Source organism: Alosa pseudoharengus, unplaced genomic scaffold, assembly GCF_046254945.1.
Source record: "Alosa pseudoharengus isolate Yale_2024_CS ecotype anadromous, Long Island Sound unplaced genomic scaffold, YU_APseudo_1.1 YU_APseudo_1.1_scf_11, whole genome shotgun sequence".
In the NCBI taxonomy this organism is placed as follows: domain Eukaryota; kingdom Metazoa; phylum Chordata; class Actinopteri; order Clupeiformes; family Clupeidae; genus Alosa; species Alosa pseudoharengus.
In genome coordinates this window covers 36,375,140-36,390,139 of record NW_027468576.1, presented here as the reverse complement: position 1 = coordinate 36,390,139, position 15,000 = coordinate 36,375,140, and the positions used below count along the sequence as shown (strand labels likewise).

Sequence of the window (15,000 nt, the reverse complement as noted above, 5' to 3'; positions counted from 1 at the left end):
TCGCGAACCGTTTGCCACAACAACTAGCGACTAACATCGTTTAAAAGCTGAGAAAAAGCTCTTTCGTGTGATGTGATACGTGTGATGTCTGTGTGATGAGTAGGCTACTTCGCGAGTAGTTCAAGAATGGGTGAATTTGGACGCACTCTCTTTTTTGCCGTGCTCTGTCACTTACTATACATGCCATGAATGTAACATGCCTATGATAAGGCTTTGCAGTTGTCCAATATGGTCAATCAATTGTCTCAATTGTGTTTAATGTGACGCGCCGAAGCTACATTCATGCATTGTTTTGCTCCGGTTGAAAATGTTTCTGCGTAATTTGGCAGCTGTGATCAAATGCCTTCAATAAATTCCACTTTTATGTTATAAATATAACATGCCTATGATTAATATATAGGCCTCTCGTATGTTAAATCAAATTGGCTTTGTCCACTCGTTCTTTCTGTGCCCTAGCCTAGAAATCTGGACGCGCCCCTAGCGGCAGCAAATTACATTTGCTGCCAGGGCTAGTCTAGCAACTCTCCGTTGGCTTGTGAGCTCCAGATATCGAAACTCCTCTGGGCCAATGAAATCGTGTATAGAGTCGTTAGGTGGGCTTAACATAATGATTGATGGCAGAGTTGCAACGGTTTGGCTTGAATTCCCTGCTACTTGAAAACAAATAAGATGGATGTTGCTGTTGGCGAACAGTGTGACACGAGTTAAGCTTTTATTAAGTTGGCAAACGTTTGAACTAGCCAACTAGCTCCGCTGGTGGGAAAAGCATGGGACTCATAGCGCTGCCGCTGTCCTATTGCGTGCAGAGGGAATTTGAAAGACAACTGATTATCCCGCCCCTCGGACTGAGCACTGCGAACGGTGAGTTCCCAGACCCTACATTTTAATGTGGGTCTGGCTCGCCAGGCTATCTGTGCCCACCCATTTGAACATTTCTGGCTATGCCACTGTTTTAGATCCCATGCAAATTGACCAAGAAGAGTCAAACATCTTCGTCTACGGTGATCATTAAGTATTTCAACTGAACTGCTCCCTGCTTCTCTTAAATGTCCCTTCCAAATTACTTTTTATTGTCTGAAGACGTTGATCGCAAGAATCTGACATTCTAAGCAACAGCAAAGCAAAGCAACTTCACATGCATTTGTAAGGTACTAAAAATGTGCGCAGCAGCTAACCAAAGTGCAGTCGGTTCTCCCGCCATGGTTTTGGAAATCATACACACCTGCTGCATCTGAAGGCCCACGCACGCATAATAAGGCCTACGACTATCACTCTACACGCCCCCTGTTGCACGTCACATTTTCATTTGCTAACTGGTCCAGCCTCCAAAATGCCGCATCATGTGAGCAGATCTGCAGGCTGGCAAATTTTCACCTCGTTTTCAGACACACGTTGCGGCAAAAAAGACGTCTCCTTCCCGTAAATTTTGCGTGATCTCTGTGTGAAAAGGGCTATAGGCGCGACTTCTCATACACACACACACACACACACACGCACACACACACACACACAGGCGCGACTTCTCCCTGTTCAGCCACTACAGGTCTACATGTAGTGGTGGGGAGACTTTCTCCAGAGACTTTCTTTTAATGAGGAGACACAGCACTAAAAAAAATCTCCACAGAAATGCATGGGGTTAGTTGCTAACGGCAATATGGCAGTGGTCGACACATATCCTGCCCATTCCTGCTTAAAGTGTGTTTCCAAGATGGCCGCCGAGTGGTTTGACTTCTGCCCGTTCAGCCTCTGCTGCTGTGGCCAGGTTAACATGTGGGCTTTTTTTTGGACTAAATTCATTCCAGTTGAAGACGTTGGATCAGCTGTTAACCACGTCATGACAATGTAATCTTATCAGCTGTTGTATACAGGAAACAGTTCATCGGAATAGCCGTGTGACATGCAGGCATTCATTCCGCTTGCAGTGAGGTTTCAATCAGCTCAACAATACAAATCTGTCATCTGTGCATCTGTCATATGAGGCAACAGCGGGAAGCTAATGCATGCTTACTGGAAGTGAATTAAATGAAGAACAGTGAACGCAAGAAACAGGTGGTGTCAGCTGTCTCGGAAAACAGTGGCTATTTTGATTAAAGGTAAACTATGCAGTATTGGCAATTTCCTTACTGTTTTTTTTCGTTTTTTGCTTATTTTTCGCTGGCTCTGTCATGACGAATGTCTGAGAAACTCCATCGCTACCTTTTTCTAGCCGGTGCCTGGCGTGTATGTTTATTTGAATGCAGTAAAGCAATTCGTTACACTCGTTATACTTCCTGACACTGAGGCCGTCGGCCCTCCGGCCCACAGTTGCAAGGGTGGTTTTTCCGCTTACAGGCGCTAGGGGGAAGCGAGACGGCCACCATTCAACCCGAAAAAAGTCATAACCATTCCAATGACTCTGAAGCTGTTAAATGAAGGTAAATTAAGCTAAATAACTTGCATATTAAGCTAAAAAACCTGCATAGTGTGCCTTTAAGATCTTAGGAAATGGTGTCATAATTGACTAGGCTCTGCTGTGGATGAAGGGCCCTATCCTGCACATGGCGCTAGGTGGCACAAAGTGTGACACAAGGCTTATTCTCATCTTGCGCTCCACTTTCATTAAACCTTGCGCCCAGGGGTGTGGCAATTAACAACATAAGGTGTGGTCTGGCGCATGATCCAAAAATCGCTATCTTACACCGTCTAAAAATCATTATGCCGGTGACCAAAAAAAAACCTGGTCTATAGCGAAAGGTGCATATAAAGCACATCTGAAGACGCACTGTCATGAGATGTAAGCAGCAACTCCTCTGCAGGATAAATATCCTTAGGATTTTTATTCAGTCAGTCGAACTTTATTGGGGTAAGTGCTGCTTTTTTCAGGCTATGTTTTCGATGGTAACCCCTTGTCAGTCAATAGTGAAAGTAATAAATTGTGTAGAACTGTTTTGTCGTTGACTATTAGACCACGGTGAAGTTAGTTTCACTTTGCCTATGAGTTCAAATATAGGCGAGTACAGATGCATGTAGGCTATACTCTGCTAGTCACAAACTGTTTTTTAGTAAAGAAAGGTTTAGTGGAATCCCTGTTACATACTGTCCTTCTGCGAGCAGATTCCTCCAAATGTGCCGCTGACTATCAAAATACCGATGCACTGTTTGAAGTTGCGCTGCTTGCTTTTAAAGGAAATGCCAAATGTCATTATCATTGGTTTAAAGGACGTTATGCCCAAAACACACCCATGACTGATTAAGAAACATATAAATAACCTTTTTGCGCCCGGCGCCCAACGTTGGATCACAAAATCACGCCATTAAATTAGTGATTGTGGACTGGCCACGCCTTGAATGTCTATAAACTTTGCGCCTCTGAAGATTTGTATGTGAAGGCAGTATAATGTAGGTTCAGTTCTGTTTGGCCTTTGCACACACACACACACACACACACACACACACACACACAGAGGAATGTTGCCTCTCTTACTGGACTTTCCCCTGCTTCTGGTCTCTTCTGGAAACTGCCGTTTTACTGGAAACTGGAAAACCCGTCCAGAACTACAGAGCTAACACAGACGAACACACACACACACACACACACACACACACACACACACACACACACACACACACATACCATTGCCAGAGCCAGAGATCCTATCAGAAAACACTAACCACACCCTCAGACCCTATTTACAGACACAGTGCACACACACACACACACACACACACATGCAAACACACATATACACCCACATCACACACATACTGTACGTACATACATACAAATACACACAAACTGACACATGCACATATACATTCATTCATATGTGTATACAAACACACACATATGCATAGACAAAGACACACACACACACTCACACAAATAATCACACCCACAACCTTCACCGTTCCTCTGGAGTCTGGCCTCAGTCAAAGGTGTTGATCTAGGCCAGTGGCCATGCACACACACACACATGCACACGTACACACATGTACACAACCTTGTGAAAAATCTTTTGTGGGATCTGATTGTTTATCTGTCTTCCTGTTGATACTGTCCATTTCTCTCTCTCTCTCTCATCTGTCCATCCCGTTATTCTCTCCCTCCCTCTCTCATCCCCCTCTCCTCCTTTATTTTATTTATTAATTTTGACCTTTGACCTTTGACCTTTGACCTTTGTTCAACCTGGCAAGTCATGAAGCACAAGGGGAGGATGAAACACAAACAGCAGAGGATAATGCATTACACACATCACTGCAGGAGACACACACAGAGAGAGAGAGAGAGAGAGAGTGCAGAGGAAACTAAATTTACACACCTGCTCGCAGGACAAAACTATATTTACACACACACCAGCGTCTCCTCTCCTCTCATCTTTATGCAAATCAGCCCTGTCATCCTCCTCTTCTTGCCACTGTGCTTCTCTCCTGTCATCCTCCTCTCATCTCCCCTCTCCTGTCATCCTCCTCATCTCCCCTCCTCTCTCCTGTCATCCTCCTCTTCTCTCCCCACCTCTCTCCTGTCATCCTCCTCTCATCTCCTCTCTCTCCTGTCCTGTGCTCCTCTCATCTCTCCTCTTCTCCTGTCATCCTCCTCTCATCTCTCCTCTTCTCCTGTCATCCTCCTCTCATCTCTCCCCTCCTCCTGTCATCCTCCTCTTCTCTCCTCTCTCTCCTGTCCTGTGCTCCTCTCATCTCTCCTCTTCTCCTCTCCTCTTGTCACCCCTGTGCTCTTCCTCTCCTCTTCTCCTTTTCTCTCCTCTCTGTGCTCTTCCTCTCCTCTTCTCCTTTTCTCTCCTCGCTGTGCTCCTCTCATCTCCCCTCCTCTCCTCTCGTCTCCTCTCTCCTTTCTTCTTGTCTCATCACTCCTCTCTTCCTCTCTTCTCTTCTCACCTCTCTCTTTCTCTTCTCCCCTTCTCCTCCTCTGCCCTCCCTTCCGTTCTCTCCTCTCCTCTTCTTCTCATCACTCGTTCCCTGTCCTCCCCTCTCTCTCTGGAAAGTGACAGTGGTCGATGAAGTGGAAGATGAAGACAGTGGAAGATGAAGAACTGTACACTCACTCCTCTCTTCCTCATCCTTCTCTTTCTTTCCACGCTGCCTAATCACCAGGCGTGTGTGCTTCTGTGTGTTTGTGATGTGTGAATTGGTGTATGAGTGTGTGTGTATGTGTGTGTGTGTGTGTGTGGGGGGGGTGTTTAAGTGTGTGTGTGCACTTGTGTTTCTCTGTGTCTGTGTAATGTTTGTGTGTGTATATGGAAAGATTAAATATGTATGAAAGTGTGTGTGTGTGTCCGTGTGTGTGCGTGCGTGTGTTCTATTCGTAACCACCTCTGTGTGTATGTATGTGTGTGTGTGTGTGTATCCGTGTGTGTGTGCATGTGTGTTCTGCTCGTAACCACCTGTGTTTTCTTTCTCTCCTACAGTCCCTTCAGTCTGAATATCTTCAGTACTAAAGCTGCCACCCTACGCTAAGCACACACACACACACGGCCTGAGGATTCACCGATGGACACGCACACACACACACGGGGCGTGAGGATTCACAGCTGGACACACACACACACACGGCCTGAGGATTCACCGATGGATACGCACACACACACACACACACACACACGGGGCGTGAGGATTCACAGCTGGACACACACACACACACACGGCCTGAGGAATCACCGATGGATACGCAGACACACACACACACACACACGGGGCGTGAGGATTCACAGCTGGACACACACACACACACGGCCTGAGGATTCACCGATGGATACGCACACACACACACACACACACACACGGGGCGTGAGGATTCACAGCTGGACACACACACGCACACACACGGCCTGAGGATTCACCGATGGATACGCACACACACACACAGACACACACACACACACACACACACACACACACACACACACACACACACACACACACGGGGCCTGAGGATTCACAGCTGGACACACACACACAGCCTGAGGATTCACCAATGGACAGACATACATACATACACACACACACACACACAGGCTCGTGAACCCAGGACAGAGACACCAACTAGTGGATGCAGATGGACTGCTGTGAAGACCCCTGCTGAACACCACCCAGACCTTGACACACACACACACACACCCCCTCACACACACACCTGGATCTGTATCTGAAGCCCTTGGGACTGCTGTGGGGCAGGGGGGAGAAAGAAAATGAGAACTTGTCTTTCCCACTGTGCAGTCGCCCCCTCACACACACACACACACACACACACACACACGGCTCTCATCAGGAAATCCTCATGATCACACCCACTCTTCTCGTCAGGGGAGCGGCAGAGAGATTTTTCGATTTGAAAAGGGATTTTCTACGTCTTCATCCTGATAACACATGGTAATAATGTCCTGACCTTGGACCTCATCACCTTTCGGCTTCTCCATTTTCTTTATACCTTTCTTTCAAAAAATGTATCATTTAAATGATGTAATTCACACCAATCTTGGCATGTGTGTGTGTGTGTGTGTGTGTGTGTGTGGGGCAATGACTGCTTCATGGTCATTGCGCCGTGTCATGGTAAACTACCCGAGCTTGGAGGTGTATTTTGAATGTATGACAGAGCGAGAGAGAGAGAGAGAGATAGAGAGAGAGAGAGTGTGTGTGTGTGTGATTCAGGGTGTTTTTGAGGGTGCCTAAGTGTGTGACTGTAGCAACCAGACAGAGTGAAAGAAAAACTCACTCTTCATAGTGCCTAATCTCCCTATCTACTGTAGGGTCCTGTGTGTCGTCGTGTGTGTGTGTGTGCGTGTGCGTGTGTGTGTTAGAGAAAACAGCTTGTGGAGGCTCTGACTGCTCTTTTCCCTGAGTACCTGTGTGTGTGTGTGTGTGTGTGGGGGGGTCTTATGGTCCTCTCTCCATCCGTCCCAGGTAATGACACACCAGCAACTGTAATGTGACTACACGTCACGTTGCATCTCCAAAACACTCTCACTCCTCACACACACACACGGTCATCAGCTCCTCTCAACCATTCTGCTATACACACACACGCACACACATGCATATACTTTCACATGATCACACGTAGCACCCATTTACAGTTCCATGATGTTCAAACAGCAGAGATTTACTTATCAGTCCACACACACACACACACTCCTCTGATAATGAAGCTCCGACACCATTGTACCCCCCCCCCCCCCCCAGCTTGGCCTTAACTTGAGTGCAGTTTATTTTTAGGCGACTCACACAAAAGCTGTTGTGATGCACAGGTCTTTATGTAACGCACACAGCGACCAGCCAGCCGCCGCCCAAACCAGCGCTGATGACCAGCACTGATGACCAACGCTACTTTTATTTTCTCATTTGAAGACGTGAATGCACAAGCAGGACAGAGACTGTTATAACGCTGTGTTTGTGTGTGTCTATATCTGACTAAAATCCGGTGTGTGTGTGTGTGTGTGTGTGTGTGTGTGTGTGTGTGTGTGTGTGTGAGCGAGCAGATTCCTGTGAATGGCAGACTGGTCCTAGACAAAACAGCAGCAGAACTAGTCCAGTCGCCATCTTGTGCCGTTGTTATTGTTGATGTGTTTTGAGTTTTTTTTTTGTATGATGATGATGATAATGATGATGATGATGTAAACATAGTGTCATTGGTGCCTAAAAGTGGATTGTGTAAAATCAAGGGTAAAATCAAGAAGCATTTGACCCCCCCCCACACACACACACACCTTAACTCCCTTTCATGTCCCTCCAAACCATCACACACACACACAAGGCTCAGCAGCACACGACACTGTGTCTGAAAGAGGACGACACGACGACAGAAACCATGGCGACAGCAGCCTCCTGTCATGACGACCCTCCACATTTCCCGCTGCATCCGCGTCCGTTTGTTTCGTTTTGTTTTGCTTTGCTTTGCTTTTCTGTTCACATGTTTAGACCGGGGACTCTTTCTGACTGAAGTATTCTACCTCTTTGGAATATACAGAGAATAGCTGTAAAATACTGTTTGAGGTATATATTTTTCCCAGCCGTATGGATGTAAAGAAGTCTAACTGTGTTGCTCTAGATCAGTATTTGGCTTTTCAGGAGCATATGTAAACCCAGGAGCTTGTGAGCAGATGACTGTTAAGGAAATAAATATCTGAAATATGTTAAATATATTTGTTTTGCACTGTACTCATCACAGATGGAAGGATCACAATAAAAAAATAACTAATTTTGAACAAACGTGGACGTGTTCAGAACTTCTTTTCTATTTCCTGACGCCCCAGATCACTGGAGACACACAGAGGTGTTGCGAACACTTAGAGACGGAAACGAGCCCAACAAAGGCTAATGGCTGAGACGCGCAGATACGCGCACACACACACACACACAAAGAGGTTTGCGAGGCTGGAGAGAGACAATGGACTAAAGACACAGTTACACACACACACACACACAGCTTCACTGAACAGGCTAAAAACAGAGACAGCAGGGTAGTTGGGAGTGAGAGATACACACAGACACAGTGTCACACACGCAGTTCTTCAGCGCACGCACACACACACACACGCCACACTGGCTGTCTCTCAGTGCAGCAGTTTTCGGCTCACTTCCACTCCATGAGTCCAGACCTATGGTCCAGACCCCTGATAAGAGAAGAGCTTTCCACAGCTTCTGACAGAACGTACCATGGTGCTTAAACTGAGAGCTGCAAACTCTTAGGCCTGTCTGAGATGCACACACACACTCACCATGCAGTCAGATCTATTTGAATACTCCTGTCTGGCCTACCTCCGGGTCGGTTTGTGGTTAAAGTTAAAGAACTGGGCCCACTTCCCCGATAACGACGGAGACACGCTCTTAAGAGGGTTTTCTACGATTCATCTTACGATCGTTCGTTTGGTTTTTCCGACTGTTTCCCGAACATGCTCGTAGCGTGAACGCGCGTGCGCTGCTCTTAAGATGCTCTTAAGGGGAGCTGTCCACGTTAATAGTTCTGAAATATCCCCTGATTTGACGGTGATGTCAGGTGACTGCACGTCACAGCTATAGGCCTACCATTTAAACTTCGGATCTACACATTAATTCACATCAATACGAAAATAGAAACACTTTGACATCTGCATGTAAGCATCCCAAGTAGGTTATATACCACACAGAGACATAAATAATTATTTTAAGATTAGATTGTTGCACCATGCAATAATTTTTCGCGGTGTCACTTAAGAACACGTTTGAAGATAAGAAAGAAGTCGAGTAAGAAAGAGAGGAAATGTGCAGGCTTAGATTTTGATGCAGTAGGCTACAGACTAAACCACATGTTGCTTTCTCTGCTTTTTACCTCATAGGCCTAATAAAATATTCACTTAGCAAAGATAATGTCAAACTATTCTGGCAACGTCTCGTTTCATAACTTGATTGCATTTTTGTCCGCTTTTCATCACATTATTATGACCATTAAATGTAGGCTATTTTGCACGCTAAAATCTGATTCATCACAGGTAAACACAACAAAGAATGGGAACGTAAGTTGGATTATGTATTCTAAGTTGTAATTCCTCTGTATGTCCTGTTGGTGACCTCAGTGAGAAGTACTGTTAAGACGCTCTTAGCCGGTAACGAGTACTCTGGAGCACTCGTAGATCTACGAGTGTTTTCACGACGCTCTTAAGCTACGATGGTTTCGGGAAACAGTCGGCAAATCTTAAGACGTTCGTAAGAGGGACTTTACGACGCTCTTAGGCTTAAGATGCTTTCGGGGAAGTGGGCCCTGTAGAGCTCCCTTACATTGCAATCAGTCTCTCCAGATCTGCCGCTCGGCGCGGCAACACTTGCAGCCCACCTTCTCTCGGGTCATGCTCTGCCCTTTCATGTTGCCACGTGAGGCGGCGCTAAAAGCTCGCGCACTACAATGAGCTCATGTCCACTGTCACGCCATCAGATCGCTCCTGATTAGATGATTACCGTGAGGCCACGCGCCCCGTGTCTGGAAGGTGTGTCCATCTGTGACACCAAGCTGAAGATTACACGCGCTATCACTGGGAAATTGGTTTCTTTGAATTTTTTTATATATATTTTTTTTTTATATATAAGTGCAGTTATTTTATTTTTTTCACTGCATAGAAAATGTGATAGAATAATCATGTACCCTCATTTGAATGATACAGAAAGTACCTATTTTCGAGAGGGTTCAAATTGCGTTGAGTATTTTCAGTGGTTACCAACAATGAATGGAATTTAATGGAAATCAAGATGATGATGATGATGATGATGACGATGAAGATGAGCCAGATGCAGAACGAGACAGGCTGGTTAACCATTGCAGCCGTTAATGGCACGCGTGGCCGTGCGCTTTAATGGGTCTCTGGGCTTTGATGCAGCTGATGATTTGTCCGCGCGGCTCCACCGTTTGTTGATATCTGAATAATTCATGATGCGCTCGTGAATCACGGAGGCTAGTTTATCTCGACCACTTTATCTGCTCGCGCAGTGCGCTGGAGCTGCGCTGTTGTCTCCACGGCAGTATCAGTGAAGGTAGCTGCAGTGGTAGAGGCAGCTCGCGAGTGCTGTTCAGTCCCCCGCCATCCTCTCCCGCGGACTCACGGGCTACCTGGGCTGCGCCAGAACAGATGATGCGTGAATTTATCGGGTCTGATTCTCCCCACAGACAACACGGACTCAGTCAGTCATGGCCAACGAGTCGGTGCAACTGGTCGAATGCGCCATGGCACGCGGTCCACGCCTCTGCCTCGCCACTCTCTACACGTTCATGGGCGTGGCGGGTGCCGTGCTTAATCTGATGGTCGTTTACCTGGTCATGACCTTCAAGAAGCTCCGCACCGCTAGCAATGCCTTCATTGTGAACGGCTGCGTGGCCAACTTGTTGGTGTGTGCGTTCTGGATGCCTCACGAAGCGGTGATACTGTCGACCGGGAGCGCTCTGAGTCCGGGGTATCAGGCGTTCAAAGAAGCCCTGCTGTTTCTGGGCATCACCGTGTCACTGCTCTCGCACTCGCTCATCGCCGTCAACAGGTATGTGCTCATCACCAAAGTGCCCGCTACATACCAGTCGCTCTATCAGAGACGAAACACGGAGTGGATGATAAGCGGTTCGTGGCTCATATCCGTGGGCTGTCTCGTGCCCTGGCTCACAACATCTGGTTATCCTACGGAAGGATGCGCGAGCACTCATTCTGCCTCAGCATCCTCCATCGACGGGACATCTGTCCTGGCCAACTCTTTTGCGTGCGCCACGCTGGCCTGCACAGTAACGGCACAAACGGCGATCGTACTTTACTGTTATTTCAAAATATTTAGAAGGGTTCAAATCAGCGTGAAACGGGTCAGCATCTTAAATTTCCAAATTGTGAACAATCTCCCATACTCTTTCCCGCGCAAGGACAAGCGCCTGGGGCTGTATATGCTCGCGGTGTGCTTCGTGTTCGTCGTCACCACGGAGCCCATGCTGTGGGCGCTCGTGGCGCGGCTCTTCGTGCAGGTGCCCGCCGCGCTCTGGACCTCGCTCTGGGTTGTGTTCTGCACGCTCTTCGTCACCAATCCGTTTCTGTACACCTGGAAAAACGAGGAATTCAGGAAATCTCTGCGCTCCGTGATGAGGTGGGACTTCTGGAGGGGGTCGGTGGTAGGAATCGAGCCGATCAATATCAGCACAATCTCTCACATTCTGCCCCGGCAAAACAGCCGACGGGCCTTCCTGGGAGACATGAACTGAACAAGGATAAAACAGACAATTTATCTGATCAGATCTGTGTGGCACTTTTGATGGTAGTAAATTGACTGCTGGTGAAAACGCTCATACTTTGTGTACTGAAAACTGATTTTTAACAGTATTTTGTATGGGCTGATTTTATGGTGTTCTTTGTATATCTGAAGCTTTGAGTACATGGCACAGTGTAATTTTATGTGGCGGTTTGCTAGTTGCATTTATTATGTATTTTTAAAAACATGTTTTTAAATAAAATGTCTTTTGCTTATTATTCTCAGTAATACTGTATGTAGAAGTAGCCTTCTCAGTCCATACATTGCCTTTACCACTCCAATATTATTTGCATTGGATAACATTTATTCATTAAATGTATTAATTTAGCAGACACCAAAGCGAGGTTGGGTAACTGATTCAAGTAATCTAGATTACGTATAATCAGATTAAAAAACCAAGTAACTATAATCAGACTAGATTACATGTCGTAATTCAATTTTACCTATCAAGTAGGCCATCTTGCACCCCCAACACACACTCGCAAAAACACACAGAGGGCTTTCAGACATACGTGTAACGGCCTCTAACGGCCCATGTAAAGTGAATGGGATGCGTCTCCAGCAACGCAACGCACGCAGCTGTGTGTAGGAGCAGTAAGACCGGAGGTTCTGCGGATGTTAAACGGTTAGGCCATATATCTGAACAACATAAACGGTCATGTGGAAGTCCGAACGCAGCTGTGTGTAGGAGCCGTCAGCCGGTTGTTCTACTGCTCCCCTCCTAGTATTTCCTCCGGACATTATGTAAATGTGCTGTGTCTAAATGAAGCGTAGAACATGGGTTAAAAATCACACCTAGTTAAAATTCACAGCTACCAATTTGGAGTCATGGGCCTTTTTTCTACACTTTTCTCTATCATTTCGTCTGAAACAGACAAAAAGGGTCATGCTTAGTCCTACCCATGAGAATAACATTGCATAATGCAATAGAAGGCATTCTGGGCGTGCATTGCCAATGTCAGTGTGTCAAAATGAACTTAACGCCATTATTATAAGGTACAAAAAACGTACATTGTGTTGCTTTTTAAAGTGAAAAAGAAAAGGAATATCGGTGGAACATTTTTTTGGTGTGGACGTGGCTATAATGGATTACATGGGGGGCAGCCTTGCCCCCCATGTAATCCATTATGGGCGGCAGCCGTGGCCTACTGATTAGAGCTTCAGACTTGGAACCGGAGGGTTGCCGGTTCAAACCCCGACCAGTAGGCATGGCTGAAGTGCCCTTGAGCAAGGCACCTAACCCCTCACTGCTCCCCAAGCGCCACTGTTGTAGCAGGCAGCTCACTGCGCCGGGATTAGTGTGTGCTTCACCTCACTGTGTGCTGAGTGTGTTTCACTAATTCACGGATTGGGATGAATGCAGAGACCAAATTTCCCTCACGGGAAATTCAATGAACCCATTTTTTAGAAGTTTCATTTTCCAACATTCCGGTGTGACGGTACACCTTTAAGGGTTAAAGGAGGGAAGTGCATGGTCAGTGCCTGTTAGGGTTACAGTTTGCATTTCCAGAATATAAAACCCTTTAAGCCCAAATCTCCGGGATTAGTGTGTGCTTCACCTCACTGTGTGCTGAGTGTGCTGAGGTCAGGAGGTGGAGGGCTGTAGCGGAGTGATATACCCACCGGGGCATTAGAACACAGGGGCATACCCACCGGGGCATTAGAACACAGGGGCATACCCACCGGGGCATTAGAACACAGGGGCATACCCACCGGGGCATTAGAACACAAGTTATCCACGCCTGAAAGTTTGTGCTGTTCTGACTACTGTGTGTGTGTATGTGAGTGTTCTTTTCTCAAGGTGAAGGTCAGATTGACCTCTTATGAAGGTCAAAACACACAAGAAGGAAATTAGACACAATGTGTGTCTGATTTCCCACTTTGATCACAAAAACCAACAATGCAAATAATTAAATAGATGAAAAAAGTGTGTGTGTGCATGTGTGAGAGAGAAAACACACCCCTGAAGGCTCCAGTGTCACCTCAGTCTGCGGGACTCTCCCAGGGACACACTCCGAGTGCAGCAGGCAGGACAGGACACACACTTAGAACACTGCGGCACACATTTTTCAGACTGGCCAGCAGTGCTCTGGAGATCTGGTAGTGTGACAGGGGCTGTACATGTGTGTGGTGTATATGTGTGTGACGTGTCTATATGTGTGGTGTGTGTATGTGTGTGTGACGTGTGTATGTGTGTGTATGTGTGTGGTGTGTGTATATGTGTGTGGTGTGTGTATATGTGTGTATGTGTGTGTGGTGTGTGTATGTGTGTGTAGTGTGTGTATGTGTGTGATGTGTGTATATGTGTGTGGTGTGTGTATGTGTGTGTATGTGTGCGATGTGTGTATGTGTGGGGGGTTTAAATGGGTCTGCCAGAGTGTGGCGAGTGACTCACGTGGTTGATTTCCGAGACGCTACGCCCTTCCTCGGCTGAGCTCCAGGGGAAAGTTGACCCCTGGTGGCCCCGCAGTCTCTCTGTTTGAAGACGGCAGAGTGGAGAGCGTTGACGTGGTATTTTAGGGAACAATGGCGACCGAAAGGGAAAGTAAGAACACCGATAGTGGAATGAGGTTAGGAGGTGGAGGGCTGTAGCGGAGTGATATACCCACCGGGGCATTAGAACACAGGGGCATACCCACCGGGGCATTAGAACACAGGGGCATTAGAACACATGGGCATTAAAACACAGGGGCATACTCATAGGGGCATTAGAACGCAGGGGCATACTCACAGGGGCATTAGAACACGGGCATACTCACATGGACATTAGAACACAGATAGAACTGCGCTTGAATGTGTATGTGCACACACCCACAGACAGTAGCACCACACTAGACATGAAGACTTGTTTATATGTGTGTCTGTGTGTGTGTGTGTGTGTGTATGTGTGTTCATCTTTCATTGTAAGCATGAACCAGCAGCTCCTTACGACTCAACCCTACTGGGAGAGAGAGAGAGAGAGAAAGAGAGAGCATATGGACCTTACTGAGAGAGAGAGTGTCCATCACTTTGTGGGAGAAAGTTAAAATTGGGTCGATAGAGGAAGGTTAAAATGTCCCTTTTCTATCTCCATTCCTTCTCTTCCTCCATCCTTTCTCTCCCTCCATTCCTTCTCTTCCTTCATCCTTTCTCTCACTCTATCCATCTCTTCCTTGCTTTCTCCTTCCAGGGCCTCTGACCTGTCTCTCCTAACATGGCCCATGCTTGCAATGAAAGATGACGGTGCAAATGCCCCACCACCCCCCAGACAGACACACACACACA

The 15,000-nt window shown here is 46.8% G+C and overlaps 2 protein-coding genes across 2 annotated transcripts in view; both read left to right on the top strand.

The window, feature by feature from the left end:
• The window catches only part of cdc14ab (cell division cycle 14Ab), a gene marked incomplete in the record, with an annotated part of 35,920 nt that extends 27,727 nt beyond the window's left edge, over nucleotides 1-8,193 (top strand). Inside the window, 1 exon segment of the mRNA XM_076279090.1 lies at nucleotides 5,403-8,193. Coding sequence (XP_076135205.1) covers nucleotides 5,403-5,432 — 30 coding nt within the window.
• A 2,439-nt stretch (nucleotides 8,194-10,632) lies between these two features.
• On the top strand, nucleotides 10,633-11,881 carry gpr88 (G protein-coupled receptor 88). The gene has a single exon (XM_076277691.1). The coding sequence runs from the start codon at nucleotides 10,646-10,648 to the stop codon at nucleotides 11,687-11,689; it is 1,044 nt and encodes a 347-aa protein (XP_076133806.1). The 5' UTR covers nucleotides 10,633-10,645; the 3' UTR covers nucleotides 11,690-11,881.
• Nucleotides 11,882-15,000: the final 3,119 nt, after the last annotated feature.